This window comes from Oreochromis aureus, linkage group 22 (assembly GCF_013358895.1).
Source record: "Oreochromis aureus strain Israel breed Guangdong linkage group 22, ZZ_aureus, whole genome shotgun sequence".
Classification (NCBI taxonomy): domain Eukaryota; kingdom Metazoa; phylum Chordata; class Actinopteri; order Cichliformes; family Cichlidae; genus Oreochromis; species Oreochromis aureus.
Genome location: NC_052962.1, coordinates 19,314,097 through 19,330,072, shown reverse-complemented (window position 1 = coordinate 19,330,072; position 15,976 = coordinate 19,314,097). Strand labels below are relative to the sequence as shown.

Genomic DNA, 15,976 nt, shown 5'->3' with positions numbered 1-15,976 from the left:
GTACAGATTTTATAATGTTTAACACTGAATCATCTAAATGCCTAATAACAAATTCAGGTGGAAGAACTCAGACTCTGTGTCCCTGTAAAAGAACAGCCATGTAAAGAAAAAAACAAAGTAAACATTGTTTTTTTTTACACATTTCTTCTCCAACAGTTTTGTTGCTAAAACTGATTGTGAAACGTCTTCAAGGAACCTAAGAAGTCCAGTCGGTTTTCTTTCCAAGGTCCTTAGAAACTGAAGGTACAGTTCACATAGGCTCACCAAGATTGGACAACAGAAGAGTGGAAAAATGTTGCCTGGTCTGATGAGTCTCAATTTCTGCCCCAACATTCAAACTGTAGGATCAGAATTTGGCATAAATATGAAAGCAGGGACTATATCAGACTACATCACATACTAAAATTAATGAAAAAATGAAAGTTATCAGTGAATCACTGTAGGAAAACCTTGCTCTTTTCACTTAATTAAAAAGCCCAAAGGAAGCACAAGCCAAACTTAGAAAGCAGTTAATCTTGAAACTGTGTTTGTTTTTATAAATTTCAATCTGAAAATGTACAAATATAGCAAATTAATCAAAAGTACAAAGTAAAAGCAGGTGAATATATTCAGTTAAAGAGAAAAACCCGTAAACGCGACTGATAATAAACCACGTGACTTAAGACCAGCATGAGTCCTGCAGTAATTTCCAGATTAATCTGGATCTTTCCACAGAAGCATTTTGTTTGCATATTTAATTGAGCGGCTCTGTCTTGTCTTTATCCCGATGACGTTATGGGGGAAAAAGGGAAAAGCATGTCATGTGGCAGCTTGTGAAGTCATTTGTGTCGTTTTTCTGTAATGACTGGTGATTCCCACACAACACGTGACCACGCTCTGCTGAAAACGTCAGGGGCCGTCGTCCAGAGCACAGCGCGAGCACAGAGGAGGAGGAGACGGCGAGCGTACATTTCGGCAGTTACTTCGGAGTAAACTTACGTCAGGTAAAAAGCTGTAATGTCTTTTCATGAGTATTTTGTGTTTTATTAGTAATTTTTCCCCTTTATTAAACACGTATGGATGATGAGCGCGTTTTTCTTTTTTGTTAGCAACCGTCAGCATCTTGCCTATCGCCAACTGTCATAGGGATAGAAAGCATTAAATTCCCAAAACACATGCTGTTATTAGCAGTTATTTAGGGTTATTAGTTGGTCAGTTTGTACCCAGATACAAAAAGGTCTGTGAAACTGCAGTTTGGCTTTAAAAGGAGCTCTCGGTGTCCTCAGCTTGGGGGCGAGGCGTGTGGTCAGCGTCTGAAAAACGTAGCTAACCCAGATTGGATTCATCATGGCGAGGCTAGCTCGGTGCTGTCGGGTGTCTGTGGCCCACACGCTCGCAGTTTATCCACACTCCGAAATTAATGGTGGTCTCGACACCTTGGGCGTAACATTCGTGAATGCCGTGTAGTAGATGGTAGCAGTGTCGCATTTATCAGCGCTGGCGAGGCCTGCAGGGGATGCGCCTAAATACAGGTGCAGCATTAAAAAAAAAAAACCCAGAGAGACCGCTCGATGCATGTTTTTGTTTTTGGTTTCGAGTCGCTCACCTCATCTAAACATGTCGCGTTGCTCCACTTTTAGTCCAGATTTCTGTTTGAGTTTAGTCTCTCTGACATTTCGGTGCTTTTATCAGTGAGTTTGTCGTATTTATCAGTATTTGTGGTGTTTCTCAGTGTGTGACTGAGTGAATATCGCAGTATTCATAGCAGTGACTTTATTATTTAATCACGAGGATACAGAAGGTAGAATCGGAGCCGAGTCACATGAAATCGCTATCTTTATGTGTCATCATAGTTATTACCGAAATTATACTTTTATTGTTTACTGGTTGTGCACACCTTGACAAATATTAAAGTGTGTTTTTTGTTTTGTTTTGTTTTTTTGAAGAAAGAAACTCTGACTTCTGGCTCCCTTCAGCTCAAACTGTGGGCATTTACTGCTGTTCTTTGGTTCCAGTTTTGTCCTTTAGATTTGACGTGTTGTTGATCTCTTAGAAATCATTTTCTTACTCTTTATAGTGTAGCTCATTTATTGCTAATGTTTTGATGCATAAAATATCTGTTTATCCAGAGATATTGAAGGAATAGACAACAACCTATAAGGATCTAGGCTTTCCCTGAGAGAGGCTATATTCTCATTGACTTAGCCCAGATCAGAAAGTTACCATCTAATAGTTACAGAGCCTCCAAAGTAGGGAGTCCGATTCAGTTTCACATTTAAATGGATGTTTTCCATAGTTTATTCACGTACAGTTTGCTACACATGAAGCCCTAAAATTTATTAACCTTTTCTAAACATTTAGTCGAGCAAAGTAATGCATTTTGATTACAGTTTTATAAGAAGGGTATAGATGGCAACCTTTTCCACAGGCTTGAGCATGACTCCTCCGCAGACATGTAGGAAGCTTTAATAATAAAAGAAGAGTAAAAGATCCGTACACATGTAGTTTACCTCTACCATACAGCTGCAACTCTAAATTTGGTTGCCCTTTAAAAATGAAACTTGCTTTCACAGCTCCATCACTTAGATATTGGGCTCCAAGGACCGTGACCTATTGTAGCCTTGTCAAACTAAATTTTACTAGAAGCCACACAGGAAAATGAAAACCACAAGAAAGCAGTTTATTGACCTGCTTTAATTTAGTGTAAAATATATCCCATCGTACAATTTTTGTCCACGTAAAAATCTCAACCATTAAAAAGAAAAAGATTGGCTAACTGAAAACAGATGGAAATGAAGCAGTTCATGAATAATAAATAATCAATATTTTATTGGATAATTAATGAGGACACTCATTTACAAATTAATTTTTAATAAATATTTAGGCATTAATAAAGTAATTTATCACGGTGGCACAGTGGTTAGCACTGTTGCCGCACAGCAAGAAGGTCCTGAGTTCAATTCCACCATCAGGCCGGGGTCTTTCTGTGTGGAGTTTGCATGTTCTCCCCGTGTTTGCGTGGGTTCTCTCCAGGTACTCCGGCTTCCTCCCACCATCCAAAGACATGCAGCTTGTGGGGATAGGTTAATTGGATAATCCAAATTACCACTATGTGTAAATGTGCGAGTGAATGTGAGTGCGAATGGTTGTCTGTCCCTGTATGTTAGCCCTGCGACAGACTGGCGACCTGTCCAGGGCGTACCCCGCCTCTCGCCCTATGACAGCTGGGATAGGCTCCAGCGCCCCCCGCGACCCTGAAAAGGATAAGCGGAAGCGAATGGATGGATGGATGGATGGATGGATGGATAATTTAACATAAAAAAGCCACTTTCAACCGCTCCCCTTTCCAACACCGCAGACTCCACCTGTTTGATTTGGCAGTTTTTATGCCGGATGCCCTTCGCAACAGAATCCTAGAGTCGCCTTACAAGAACCAAGGCTCTTTCGCTAGTTATGTGAATGTGTAAACCACTGTTCTTGCACATATATGTAACAGCTGTTGAATAAAATTTTTCAGAGGGCTGAACATGAAAAATACAATTTGAAAAAAGGAGAGGCTACAGTAAAAACTAGGTTATCCTGATATGGGGTGCTAGATTTGGCCTAGAGTTTGAGATATATGCTCTAAAACCTTAACAGAAACTATGACTGTGTTATATTACTCATGTCCTGTTTCTGTCCTCCATGAATAATTCACACACCTTTAAAATATACCCAGTCTGGTAAATAAGTGACATCTTCAGGTGTTTTTGTAATTACAAACCTCCAAATAAATTGACAGTTTTGGTTGTCAATTCTTCATTTGACAGGAGTAATGCTAAAGTACAGAGAAAGATAAAACCATGATCCTGTGATATGTGGAGAAAAATATTGTACAGTTGTAGATTAACTTGCTTAGTAAGTTAAGTTGCTTGAATGTTGAATGTAAAAACTTATAGCTGCAAATGGAGAGATGGCAAACTGTGTTTCATTGTTCTGGTAACAATGACAATAAAGATCTATCTTATCTATATCTGTCTTATCTGTCTTATCTATCTTATCTTATACCTAACTATATTGCTGTAGTGTTTTACTGCTGATGAAATATTGTAGAGGAGTTGCATTAAACATTTGGAGATGCATAAGATTTGGACACACAACCAACAGTTCATCTCTCTTGCCAGCACCACCTCCTGAAACTGGCAACCCCACAGAGAGTGACTATTTGATTTTTAACTCTGAGCTAGTAATAAATGGCTTTCTTGTAGTTGCAGTTTTGCTACAGCAGTCTATTGTTTAAGTTACATTAATTTTGTGAACTTACAAACTCATTGTTATGTTCAAGTTCATAAGCTCTCCGATCTGATTGACTGTTTAACCAACATTAAACAATGGTTGAACAATAATTGCTTACAGCTAAACACAGCCAAAACAGAAACTTTGATTATTGCACCAGACAGTGTAATCGCTGATATTAAACAGTGACTGGGTGATTTAGGTTCCTCACAGAAACATAACCTTAGAAACCTGGGTGTTATTTTTGATGAAGCTTTTTCTTTGTAGGGACATTTAAATCAGATAGTAAGAACCTGCTTTTTTCACTTGAGGAACATTTCAGAACTTAGATCCATCGTGTCAACAAGTGAACTCGAGATGATTATGCATGCTTTTGTCTCTTCCCCCCCCCCCCATATTGCCGGTTTGATTGATACAAAAACCTTTTAGTGGTACCCCACACTCGTTTTAAAACTCTAGGGCAGCAGTCCCCAACCTTTTTTGCGCCACGGACCGGTTTATGCCCGACAATATTTTCACGGACCGGCCTTTAAGGTGTTGCGGATAAATACAACAAAATAAAACTAGTACCGGTACCGAAAAAAAGATGATTTATTCATAACACACGTGAAAAGACCCAGGAAAACCGAGGTAACGATAAAAACGATAACAAAATAACGCTGAAAACCGATAAAAACCCTGAAAACCATACATTTCACACCTGAGCCTCAACTCTCGCGGCCCGGTACCAAACGACTCATGGACCGGTACCGGTCCGAGGCTCGGGGGTTGGGGACCGCTGCTCTAGGGGACCGATCTTTCCAAGCTGTTGCACCCGGACTGTGGAATGCACTTCCCTTATTTCTACGGTGTCTGGACTCGGTGGAGACCCTCAAAAAGCAGCTAAAGAGATTTTTATATCTAAAAACGCTTTTAATTAGACGAGGGTTTTTATGATGTATTTATGACTGTATTGTGTTTTTACCTTGTAAAGCACTTTGTGACATGTCTGTGAAAGGTGCTATATAAATAAACTTTACTTACTTACAATATTAACTTTCACGCGGCAATGAGAGAATATTCCCTCAAATGAGTAGAACACCTGAAATATGTAACTCTTAATATAGAACTATGAGAACAACATAAATATCATTATAATGAAGAAACTGAGTAGACTTTTTATGTCACAGTGGCAGCAGTTTGTTGCTATTCTGTGCTAACCTACCTAAAGTGTATCCATCTGCCACGAGGCAAGGTGTCTGCAGGCTTGACAAAGCCAAAGCTGCTGCTGACACGGCATGTCACGATGACAGTATCATACTGCTGCCCTGACTGGCTGGCAGGAAGCAACTCAGTGTAGGCTTTTCTCAGCCACGTAGTCCAGTTAACTGTTTGTTAATAGGACATGAACAGTGTCAGCTGAGGGGTTTGTTTTAAAACACATCTGTCTCTGTAGCGGTTTTAAAGCATGTGGGGTCTTTTTATGTTGCAAAACAGGCTTGCAGCAGAGTTACATGCACACCATGTGACTGTGAAACAGCATTTTTTGATGATATCACTTAGTCATGCTACAGCAACTAAAAGAAAACCAAAGGGTTCCTGCTCAGACAGTTACTTGTTTGAGTTGAAAACCAACCCAAAGTATAACTGAAAAGCTTTTTGGTTTTCAGATTTTAGGAGGTGTTGGACAGTTTTATTGTAGTGTTGGATGCTTTGTTTTTAAATATGTTGGACTTTCAAGTTCAGCGTTTCTCATTTGAAGTTGTTGCAGTGCCACATATTTCACCTCTATACCGGCCCCACTGCTTTGTGCAGCTGTTCCTGTTTGTCACTTTGTCTTCTTGTGCGGCTCAGGCATGTACATAGCATGTTGAATGTGGGTTTGTTGATGCATTGTGGTAGCCTAATTGTGTTAACTTGGCTCTCTGTCTAGCCCACTGAGTTCCTCCTTTCAACCTAATTCCACTAGTGATAGCTATCAGCAGAAGCCAGGGATAGCGGCACTGTCTTTATCCACGGCGATGGAGCGTCTGTCCTAAGAGGATTTGAAATCTCTCACGTAATGCTTGTAAAGCTGTACAAACCATGCCTCAAACTCACTCTAAAAACAAAAACTGTGACCGTACCGACCTCTTTCCCAGACGGTGAAGTGAAACTGTTGTGGTTGTTGGTGGCTGAATTGAACTTTTGAACTTGAGTGATAAAAGAGGACACAAACTTTAATGAAAGGTCATGAGTATTTTCTTTGTAAATGGTTAATTTGCTTTTAAAACCTTTTAAATGTAGGTAATCAGGGAGCTTTAAGGCATTTATTTATCAAGAGAGAGGAAAGGTTATTCTGCTAAACTGTCGGAGGACGAGCCGTCTGTCTGTCTGCTGATGGAGCTGTAGTTAATGTGTATTTCTGACATTATTGTCCTGTTCTTTGAACTCTGTGTTGTTACTTTGGATTATAGGAGGTAATCCATTAAACATAGCCACAAACAGAGCAGTGCAGATAAATTCAGCACCAAAAAATGCAGTATAATGTCACTGCTGTTAAATGTAACATGAATATAAAAACAGCTGATGTTTTTGTTTTTTTTTTGAAATTATGCAACTGGGGCAGATAAGTTTTACCAAAGTTTTATATAGATAATCATTTACATTAAGCTGTTACAAATTAATATAAATAGATCCTGAAGTTCTTCTCTTACTCAAGAGAAGCAAGCGACAGTTAGCTACAAGGACTTTGAAGCTGCTTTTTCTGTGAAGTTCAAAATTTTCCCTCATGTTCTTAGTTTTTAATGTTATCTGTAATGATGGACTTCAAAGCCTAACAAGCTCCTTTTTAAACAAAAACCAAAAAACCCCAAAGTAGTTAAAATCAGTAACTGATAAAATGGGGATGTGTACATGAAGTGTCCGTGAGTTGCACACTCACACTTTTTGTAAACATTAGATAGGGTGGATATCACATGCTTTGGGTGACTCGCATAATTAGTTAAGGCCTCTTTGGTTATGTAGTTTCACCAGGGCTACTTTAGTTGACTAATATTTCTGTCCATACAAGGGGAAGGTAATCTTTTTATGTAAGCTAACATTGACCACATATTGGATTCTTCAAGAAATCCAACAAAAATATGCTACTGGGTGTATACTGCATCCCTCTTATGCAACCATTGTTGTTCGGGGAGGGATTTGGCTCCTCAGATAATGATTGTAATCTGTTATGATCTTAATGCAGACTGTCACTGTGAAGCACTGCCAGCTTGTTTGTCTGCAGCATGTCACTGCACTGTCCTACTGATGGACAGATAGGGATCATGAGGACGCACACTGGAGTCCGGATGCATTTGCTAGAGTGAAATGGAGCAGTGTTGCATAACACTCACCGTTAATTCGGTGTGCCCTGAAAAGAGAGGAAGGGGAAAGAGTAAACAGTTTTTACTAGACTGATCTGGAAATGAATGGATACTTCCATCTATCTCTGTATGTTTTTTCAGTACTCGTTGTATTTGTACTGTTTACATATAGTAGGTGTAGTCTAAACACCACAGGCTTCTCTATTATTGGAAAGGTAACCTGCAGCTCCACAAGTTCTTCTCATCATGCATTTTTCTGTGCATATATATATTTGGCTGTAAACATTGAAGAATTGCAGATATGAAACCTATGCAGAAGTGCCTGTGTGCAGTCCTTCAATAAACTAGCAGCACATAGCCCATCCTACTACATGCCAGAAGTATGCTGACTGAAAAGTGAAACTAAAAGTTGACAAATGGGCCTGAACAGCCATCATGTAACAAATAAAACTGTACATTTCATCTATTTTCAGTGACTTACTTGGTCTGACTTGTATCATTATTTCAATTCTTTTAACTCGTACGTTTCACAAAGTAGTGTAAAAACATTTGAAGTGATGAGTGTTTAGAGTCAGCTTTTTATTCATTTTTAAGGCTCTAGGTTTCAGTCATTGCTGCAATTCTGTGTAGAATTGTAACAGGGCTCCTTCCTGGTTCTAATAGTTCTTGATGCTTTAAGCTTCTTGTGACGAGCACATTAGTTTATTAAAAAATGGCAGCTAACTACTACTGCTGGGATGTAATATTTCCACACTCTAATACAAGCCTGAGCGTGCACAAATACTTCTAAAAAATGCCTTAGCCGTGCAAAGCTATCAGAGTAAAATTCATCGATTTAAACATCCAGGAGGTCAGAGCCTATTGAAGAGCTTCTTACATCACACCACATGGGTTTTTTTCTGACTTTCAAAAGGAGAAAAAGAGCCATGGAAATGCTAAATGGAGAAACTAGTCCAATAGCTACCAGGAAAAGAAATACAATTGAAAAACTGCATTTCAAATTTGATTTTTTTTAAATCCATTTTCTTAATAAGATTTTGAAAATCTCTTTTTATTCTTTATTTTGAATTTAAAATGTTTGTAATCAGACTCTTACTGACTTTTTAAAAAAATCCTTTTTATATTTGAACTATTTATTAATGGATTAGTTAGTAGCTTTTATTTATAACTACTCTTTTTTTTATTGTCCATTAAATATTCAAATAGTGAATTACTTGAATGTCTAAATACAGAAAATACATTAACAGTTAATTTGAAACTTAATTTACTAATGAATATTTTATTGCACAATTTAGATATTCATTCATTCATTCATTCATTCATTCATTCATTCATTCAAGAAACGATTTTTGTCAATGTGCATGACTCTCCTGGTCCTCCATAACCCAATTGTAGCCTTGTAGGAATAGAGCTATAGTCCTAACAGAGAGTGATTTTCCTCTCTTGTATACGCTACCACAGTGTCACCCTAAAATAAACCAGAAGCAGTATTTCCAGAAAAGGACATTGTATCTGAAGCTGGCTATCTGCTGCTGTGTACTACATGTGTGGATGAAGGCAAATGTGGAGGGTATCCCATCTTGATTCTCCTGACATTGTTTGGAGTTCATGTGTAAAATGGTTTGAGAGATGCAAGGATAAGGTCCATCAATGGAAGAAATTTTAATTTCGAAGCAGTGGCATTTAAATGTCATACACTTGATTAAAAAAAAGTTTCCTCTCTCTAAGCTCCTCTAGAAGCCTCCACTCTCCTTGTTTGCTTTAACAGATTAGAAAGTAATTTATTGCGGGGGAGAGAGAGAATGTTTTTCCAATTTAAGGAGGAGAGGACATGAGGCAAAAGTTAACATAATGAATAGCACCCTAGGTGTTCTTTTGAAGTCAGCAATTGACTCAGTGGCTTTTTAGCTCCCTGCCTTTTGAGCAAGTTCTCCCCTGGGGACTTCAGGCCTTATTATGAAACCTGCACAACACATTTGGAAGATGGCGACTGCTTGCCTTGTGCACCTCTCTGCAAAGTAATTTTGTTTTCTGTTGTGGAGCTCTGTGCTTTTAGATGCCTTGTTAGCATTATAGATTACAGGACATAAACCTGTTGACCCAGGTTGTGCGGGGAGCCCAGGTGGGAGGAGGGTCACTGCAGTAATGGCCAATATGTCAGGTTGCCTCCTGAAGCAGATTAATAATACATACAGTTACCAAGGCGGCACCTGCATCCATGGAAACACTTTCAGCACCGGTGTGTGAGCAATGTTTGTACTCTAGTTTCTTTTCCTTTTTCATCTCACTTCCCTGACAGCTTTAAGTAGATATCAGGGTAGCCAGTCATTCTTCTGAAAGTTTTCGCTCAGATTGGATTTATTGACAAAACCTCATACATCTGTAGTAGCAAACATTCAGTCTACAGATCTGTCGTTTGTGTAAATAAAAGAAAAGAAAAAAAACCTTTATTTTACCTACTTCAGATGTCTTGCTAACAATAATACATGAGACAAATTAATCTGTTAATTTAATGTTTTTGGAATTACAATTAATTAATTTTATTTTCATTAATTTTATTTTTTTATCACAGTTAGCGTGACACTAATCTTAGCTGATTAGGATTTAAGTCAGTGATTTTCAAAAATGAGACTAAAAAAAGTCAACACTAAAATAAAATGTCTAGATTTCTATTTTGATTTTAATTTATTATATTTTTCTAATTTTCAGCAAATAATTTGAAGGCTGACTAATATTAATCATTCAACAGAAGGCAGAAATAACAATGCATATCTCAAAATCTGGCCTTCTTGCACCAAAAGAATCTAGATGGAGAAACACAACTAGAGGTGGATTTTTTGGGGGGGCCCCACTACTACTCCCTTTAAGAGTAGTAGTGGGGCCACTCAAACAATGTTAGTGTACTGTCATTATCTGGCTAAATTGGTGTAAGTCTAGGGACTGCAGTCTTTGCCACCAACTTGTGTAACATTGTGCCATATTTCTGTTTTTGTTCCTCTATGTTGGTTTGTACTTCTGTATACTTAGGACTATCAGACACTCCTCCCCTAATCTTTCTTCACAGAGGAGTGTGTTGCAAGTGTCTTGTCTAGTGTTCAGACAGTAACCTCTGGCCCTTTTTCCTGACATTATCTCATGCTGGACTACAGTGGTTCGCATTGAAATACCACAGTCTGAGGTCATAACCTTTGGTCTCTTCCACCTCTGCTGTGCTTCAGCTGCACAAACAGCCTTAACACAAGACATGTGCTTGTCTTGTGTTAAGGCTGTATATAATAAGTCTATGTATAGACTTAGCCTGACTTTTAATACTGTGATTTTATTTACCTTTACGATTTACAAAGTGCTCTGACAGAGGCAAAGAGTAGATTTAAACAGACTGAAACATTAAATTCACACAGATGTACAGCTGAAAGAAAAAGAAGTTCACATTACCTATAGACATGAGATTACTGAGTCTGCAACACCTACGTCAGACACCCTTGTGTACTTAGTGGTTGGACCACACCCACCTCACCCACTTAGAGACCAGCTACTCACCTGTGAAGCTGTGAGTGCTTCTTTCACAGTTACAACAACATAACATAAAACAGTATGTTTGTAGTATTTATCACTGATGTAACTGTCTCAAGAACCATCTGCCTGAATGTTGCAAGCTAACACTAATTCTAGGCCTGCTCTTGCTGCGGTTAATGATAAAATAGCTGACTTTTTGCTTGTGAAACAAAACTTGAACATCCTGTAGGTCTGCCCAGTGCATTTTCCTTTCCCTCTGTTGAATTTGTTTACTTGCCTCTCTCCTTTTAATCAGGCAGATGTGGTGTTTGTGTCTTTGCCAGTTTGGCTGAGATGTTGGTATTACATTATGTGCTTTTTATTCTGTACATATTTGTAAGTAGTTACATTATATTTCTGTTTTTCTGCTTTTCAGAGATTGTTGAAGCAGAGTGAGCTTTTCTCTACATCATGTCCCAGGACAAGAGTAGGTACCCCATAATGGGTGAGACCAACCCACTTCATAATGATGTCTATGGACCCTCTCAGCTAGGGTTTGGTGTGCCCCCCCCAAACTACAGCCAAGCCCCAGGGGGGCCCTACCCACCAGCAGCGGGATACGGGCAGCCCGGATACGGACAGCCTGGCTTCCCCCAGGCAGGCCCAGGCTTCGCTCCCGGTCCCTACCCTCAGATGCCCTATCCACAGGGACCGTACCCTCAGGGGCCATATCAGCAAGGACCTGCACAGCCAGGCTTTCCTGGAGACCCCATGGGTGAGTGGTTACACTAAGATCATTAGAAAACTAATCAGACTATAGTGTATCTGTGTAAAGAGCTGTTAATGAGCAATAAGAGTCAAAAAGTGGTGTATAAATACCAGTCCACAGATCTAAATATTGACTCTGCTCGTGCTTAGCTGACAGAATGACACATGACAGTCAAAATGTGCTCAAAATGTGTGTTGTTCTGCCCTTTTTAATCCCAAATTGTCATGCTCTAATGTTTTTGTAGCACCACCTGTAGGTAGCCCTGGTTACCATGGTGACGGCCCTCCATCTTATTACGACAACGATGAGTTCACCAACTCCGGCTTCGAGGACAAGAACATCCGACAAGCCTTCATCAGAAAAGTAGGTTCCTCCGTTTCTACCAGATGAATATAGAACGTAACTGACGTGAACACACAATCCAACCAAAACATCACTCCTAATCAAAGTAATTTAACTCCTCTTTATTCCCAGGTCTTCATGGTTCTCACCGTGCAGCTGCTGATCACTTTCTCCTTCGTTGCTGTCTTCACCTTTGTCGATGAAGCCAAGTTATTTGTGCGTAAAAATACGTGGACGTACTACGTGTCCTATGCAGTCTTCTTCGTGTCTTTGATTGTCCTCAGCTGCTGTGGTGACTTCCGCCGCAAGCACCCCTGGAATTTGGTTGCTCTGGTGAGAACTTTTCCAAACTCCTTCCACTCCTTTTACAGCTTAGACAGTTGTGAAAGGAATGCTATATATACATTCTATTCTGCAGCTGTATTTTTGGCTAGCTGCGGGCCTTGATTTCTGGAAATCTTGCTGCTGAGCTTTTCAAAAGTATTTTTAAGACCCACTAAGTAAGTGCCATCATATAGCTGATACTGCAAAACTGGACATCTCACATCAAATTAATCTAGATGAATAAACATCAAAACAGGCCAGATGAAAATCACACAAAGTTGTCCTGTTAAGATTGATTTTACAGTAATAATAAGAGGTGACCTCTCTCTCACTCTGAAAGCTGAATCTTTCTTTGTAAATAGTTTTGTAAGTAATTTGTGTGTTTTCTTACATACAGTCCATCCTGACATTGAGCCTCTCCTACATGGTGGGTATGATCGCTAGCTTCTATGACACAGACAGCGTCATCATGGCTGTGGGCATCACCGCGGTAGTCTGCTTCACCGTTGTCCTCTTCTCACTACAGGTCAGCACGCGCACACAGATCCTTCTGTAAATGTGTTCGAGTGTCCACAAAAGCTTTCAAACGTCATTCTTTTAAGAGATCATTTGTCTTGGCACTGTGTTGTTTTACCTACTCAATAACAAGCAAATACTCAGACTGTGTAGAAAAGCTGCTTCAGAATTGCATATCTTTAACCGTAGAGTGCTGTGTCTCCCATTTTTAAACATCTTGCTTTTAATTTTCTTTTGTTCTATTTTCTTTTTCTTTCAGAGCAAGTATGACTTTACTTCCTGTCGGGGTGTGCTGTTCGTGTGCCTGATCGTGCTGTTGCTCTTCTCCATCCTTTGCATCTTCATCCGCCACAAGATCCTGCACATCGTCTATGCCTCACTGGGAGCGCTACTGTTCACTTGCGTAAGTGCCGCACATATATCTCATCTTCTATGAACCAAAAAAAAAAAAAAAAGAATTATGAGTTTGAAGGATTGTAAGGCATCCAAGTGGTTTATCTGTCAGCTTTTTGCAGTTCTTGAGAGTGGCCTGCTAAATGGTGAGAAATATTTGGCTTGCAAGGATTACATTTGGCCTTTGACTAGATAAATAAACCTAGACTGCTTTGACCCCTGCTGTATTTTAAACTTTTACAAAACTGAGGTCACTTTTAAATATATATGACAGTATTGACTAAAGTAAAACAATATACTTTATATTAACATGTTCAGTGTGCAAATGGCAGTTTAAGGCAGCATACACTGACGAGCATTACATTATGACCACAGACAGGTGAAATGAGTAACACTGATTATTTCTTCATCATGGCACCTGTTATTGGGTGGGATATATTAGGGAGCAAGGGAACATTTTCTCCTCAAATTTGATGCATTAAAAGCAGGAAAAATCAGCAAGTCTAAGGATTTGAACAAGTTTGACAAGGAACAAATTGTATCCAAAACGGTCCAAGATATCGCCACACAAAGGGGTTCCATACAATATTAGGCAGGTGATCACAATCTAATGCCTGATCAGTGCATGGCCACAGTATCTGAAGGAGCAGTTGATGACCAAATAGATATAAAATGTACTAATTCCATCGTTTGTCTGTGCAGTTTTTGGCTGTTGATACTCAGCTTCTCCTGGGAAACAAGAAGTTGGCCTTGAGTCCAGAGGAATACATTTTTGCCGCACTCAACCTCTACACTGACATCATCAACATTTTCCTCTACATCCTGGCGATCGTGGGACGCTCCCGCGAGTGAGGCAGCACCTTGAGGAGAACAGCTGGGAGATGGGGAACGCCTCCCTTTATTGTGAAATGTTGCTAAAATGCCCTTTCTCTCTGACTTCATTACTTTATTTGATCCCCTTTTATTTCCTTTCCCATCACACAGAGTTCTATTTTCAAGAGGTAGTAGGCACTGAGGAGATGATGCAGCTAGTCTTAGCAGTCAGCTAAGAGGGGCACTATTTATTTAGTGGAATAAAAATATTGCCATTAATGACAGAGCATAATGATCTGTCCTCACCTTTGACCATTGTGCTTGCTCTAACTGTCCTCTGCTTCTATTAACACAGATGGCTATGTCTATACCTACACCTCGATTGGCAGAATTAAACATGCAGGCTCTGCTGCAGACGTTGACTAGAAAAAGAGCAGGAATGATTATGCAGACACACAGATGCAACCAGCTTTGTCTAAAGAGAAGTTAGTGTTAGAAATGCCATCTTCCTTCGACTGTCTGTTTTCACAAATTGTCTCTCCCTTTCAGCCTGCTGGTGTGAAGTAACTCTGCATGGCAAACTGGAAACACAACTAAAGACGTGATATGGTTATCTACAACTATAAGAGGAATGCCTCTAGCTTGCTTGTCACAGCTGTAAATAGTTAATGTGTTTAACTGTATATGATGCCAGTATCCCCCTACCTCTGAAAGACGTGCTGGAGTAATTTATATGGATGTGTCCAGCAATGAGTAAAAGCTGTTTTTGAATGGCATAAGAATGAAGCTTGTTGTTGGATGTGTGTTATAAATGAACATAAATTATTGTATTATTACAGAATATCTTTTCAAACAGAGGATTTTTTTTTGTTGTTGTTCTAAAACCTGAGATGTTCTCTTAATTTTTCCCTTTTCTTTAATTTACTCCTTTTTTTGGGGGGGTCATTAATGTGAATTCAAAATGACTCTTTGTATGGGTTTCTTTGTCATGATAACTAATATTATTTTTGGTTTTGCAGCTTTTGTCCATGTTTAAAAACTAATGTAGACAGGTACTGGGCTTTAAAGACATGAAACTTTGAACTTGTGGTAGATACTGGGGTTTCTTTGAATTTGGTGCAAGGTTTAGAGGAAACTTGGAGATTGTAACGTCATCACACAATAGCATTTTGAAACCATTACTGACTGCAGTTTTGTTTTTTTAGTGAAACTCATAGAATAAATCTTAATGCACTGGAAGCCAAAATACTCCTACATGCAAGGACATTGAAGTTGAATGAAACATGAATATTTTTATTCTCTAACTTGTTTTGATTTTTTTCACCTCTTGCATGACCCTTTCCTCGTCTGCATGTGCGGAAAATGTACACAGTACAGCTGTTCTTGTTTTGGGGACACATTGGTGTATTGAACCCCAATTAGACTATTTTTTAAATTCCTGTGTTTGTATTCAACTAACGTGTGTGTGTGTGTGTGTGTGTATATAGAGCTCCTTTAGTGGTGTGTATAGGTAAAGTAAGTTTTGGGCTTTGTAGGTCTGTTCGCATTGTATATTTGCATCAAATCAAACTTGAACTAAACCCCCCTACACAGCTGTTGGCTTTTCATTAAAATGGATACAATGATTAACAAGTTTGAGCTGTGTGTGTAGATTTTTGTGTTTCAGTTGTGATAAAATGATCACGTAAAGGAAATGCAATGTTCTGGGCCTTATTAATAACACTTCTCTGTTTTAAATAAAAAACAA

General features: G+C 39.1%; 1 protein-coding gene across 1 annotated transcript; it reads left to right on the top strand.

The window, feature by feature from the left end:
* The first annotated feature begins 766 nt into the window (after positions 1 to 766).
* grinaa (glutamate receptor, ionotropic, N-methyl D-aspartate-associated protein 1a (glutamate binding)) lies at positions 767 to 15,864 on the top strand. The gene is made up of 7 exons (XM_031729412.2): positions 767 to 983; positions 11,509 to 11,847; positions 12,086 to 12,204; positions 12,316 to 12,516; positions 12,905 to 13,033; positions 13,283 to 13,426; positions 14,119 to 15,864. Exons 2-7 carry the CDS (start codon positions 11,544 to 11,546, stop codon positions 14,266 to 14,268), a joined length of 1,047 nt encoding a protein of 348 aa, XP_031585272.1. The 5' UTR covers positions 767 to 983; positions 11,509 to 11,543; the 3' UTR covers positions 14,269 to 15,864.
* Positions 15,865 to 15,976: the final 112 nt, after the last annotated feature.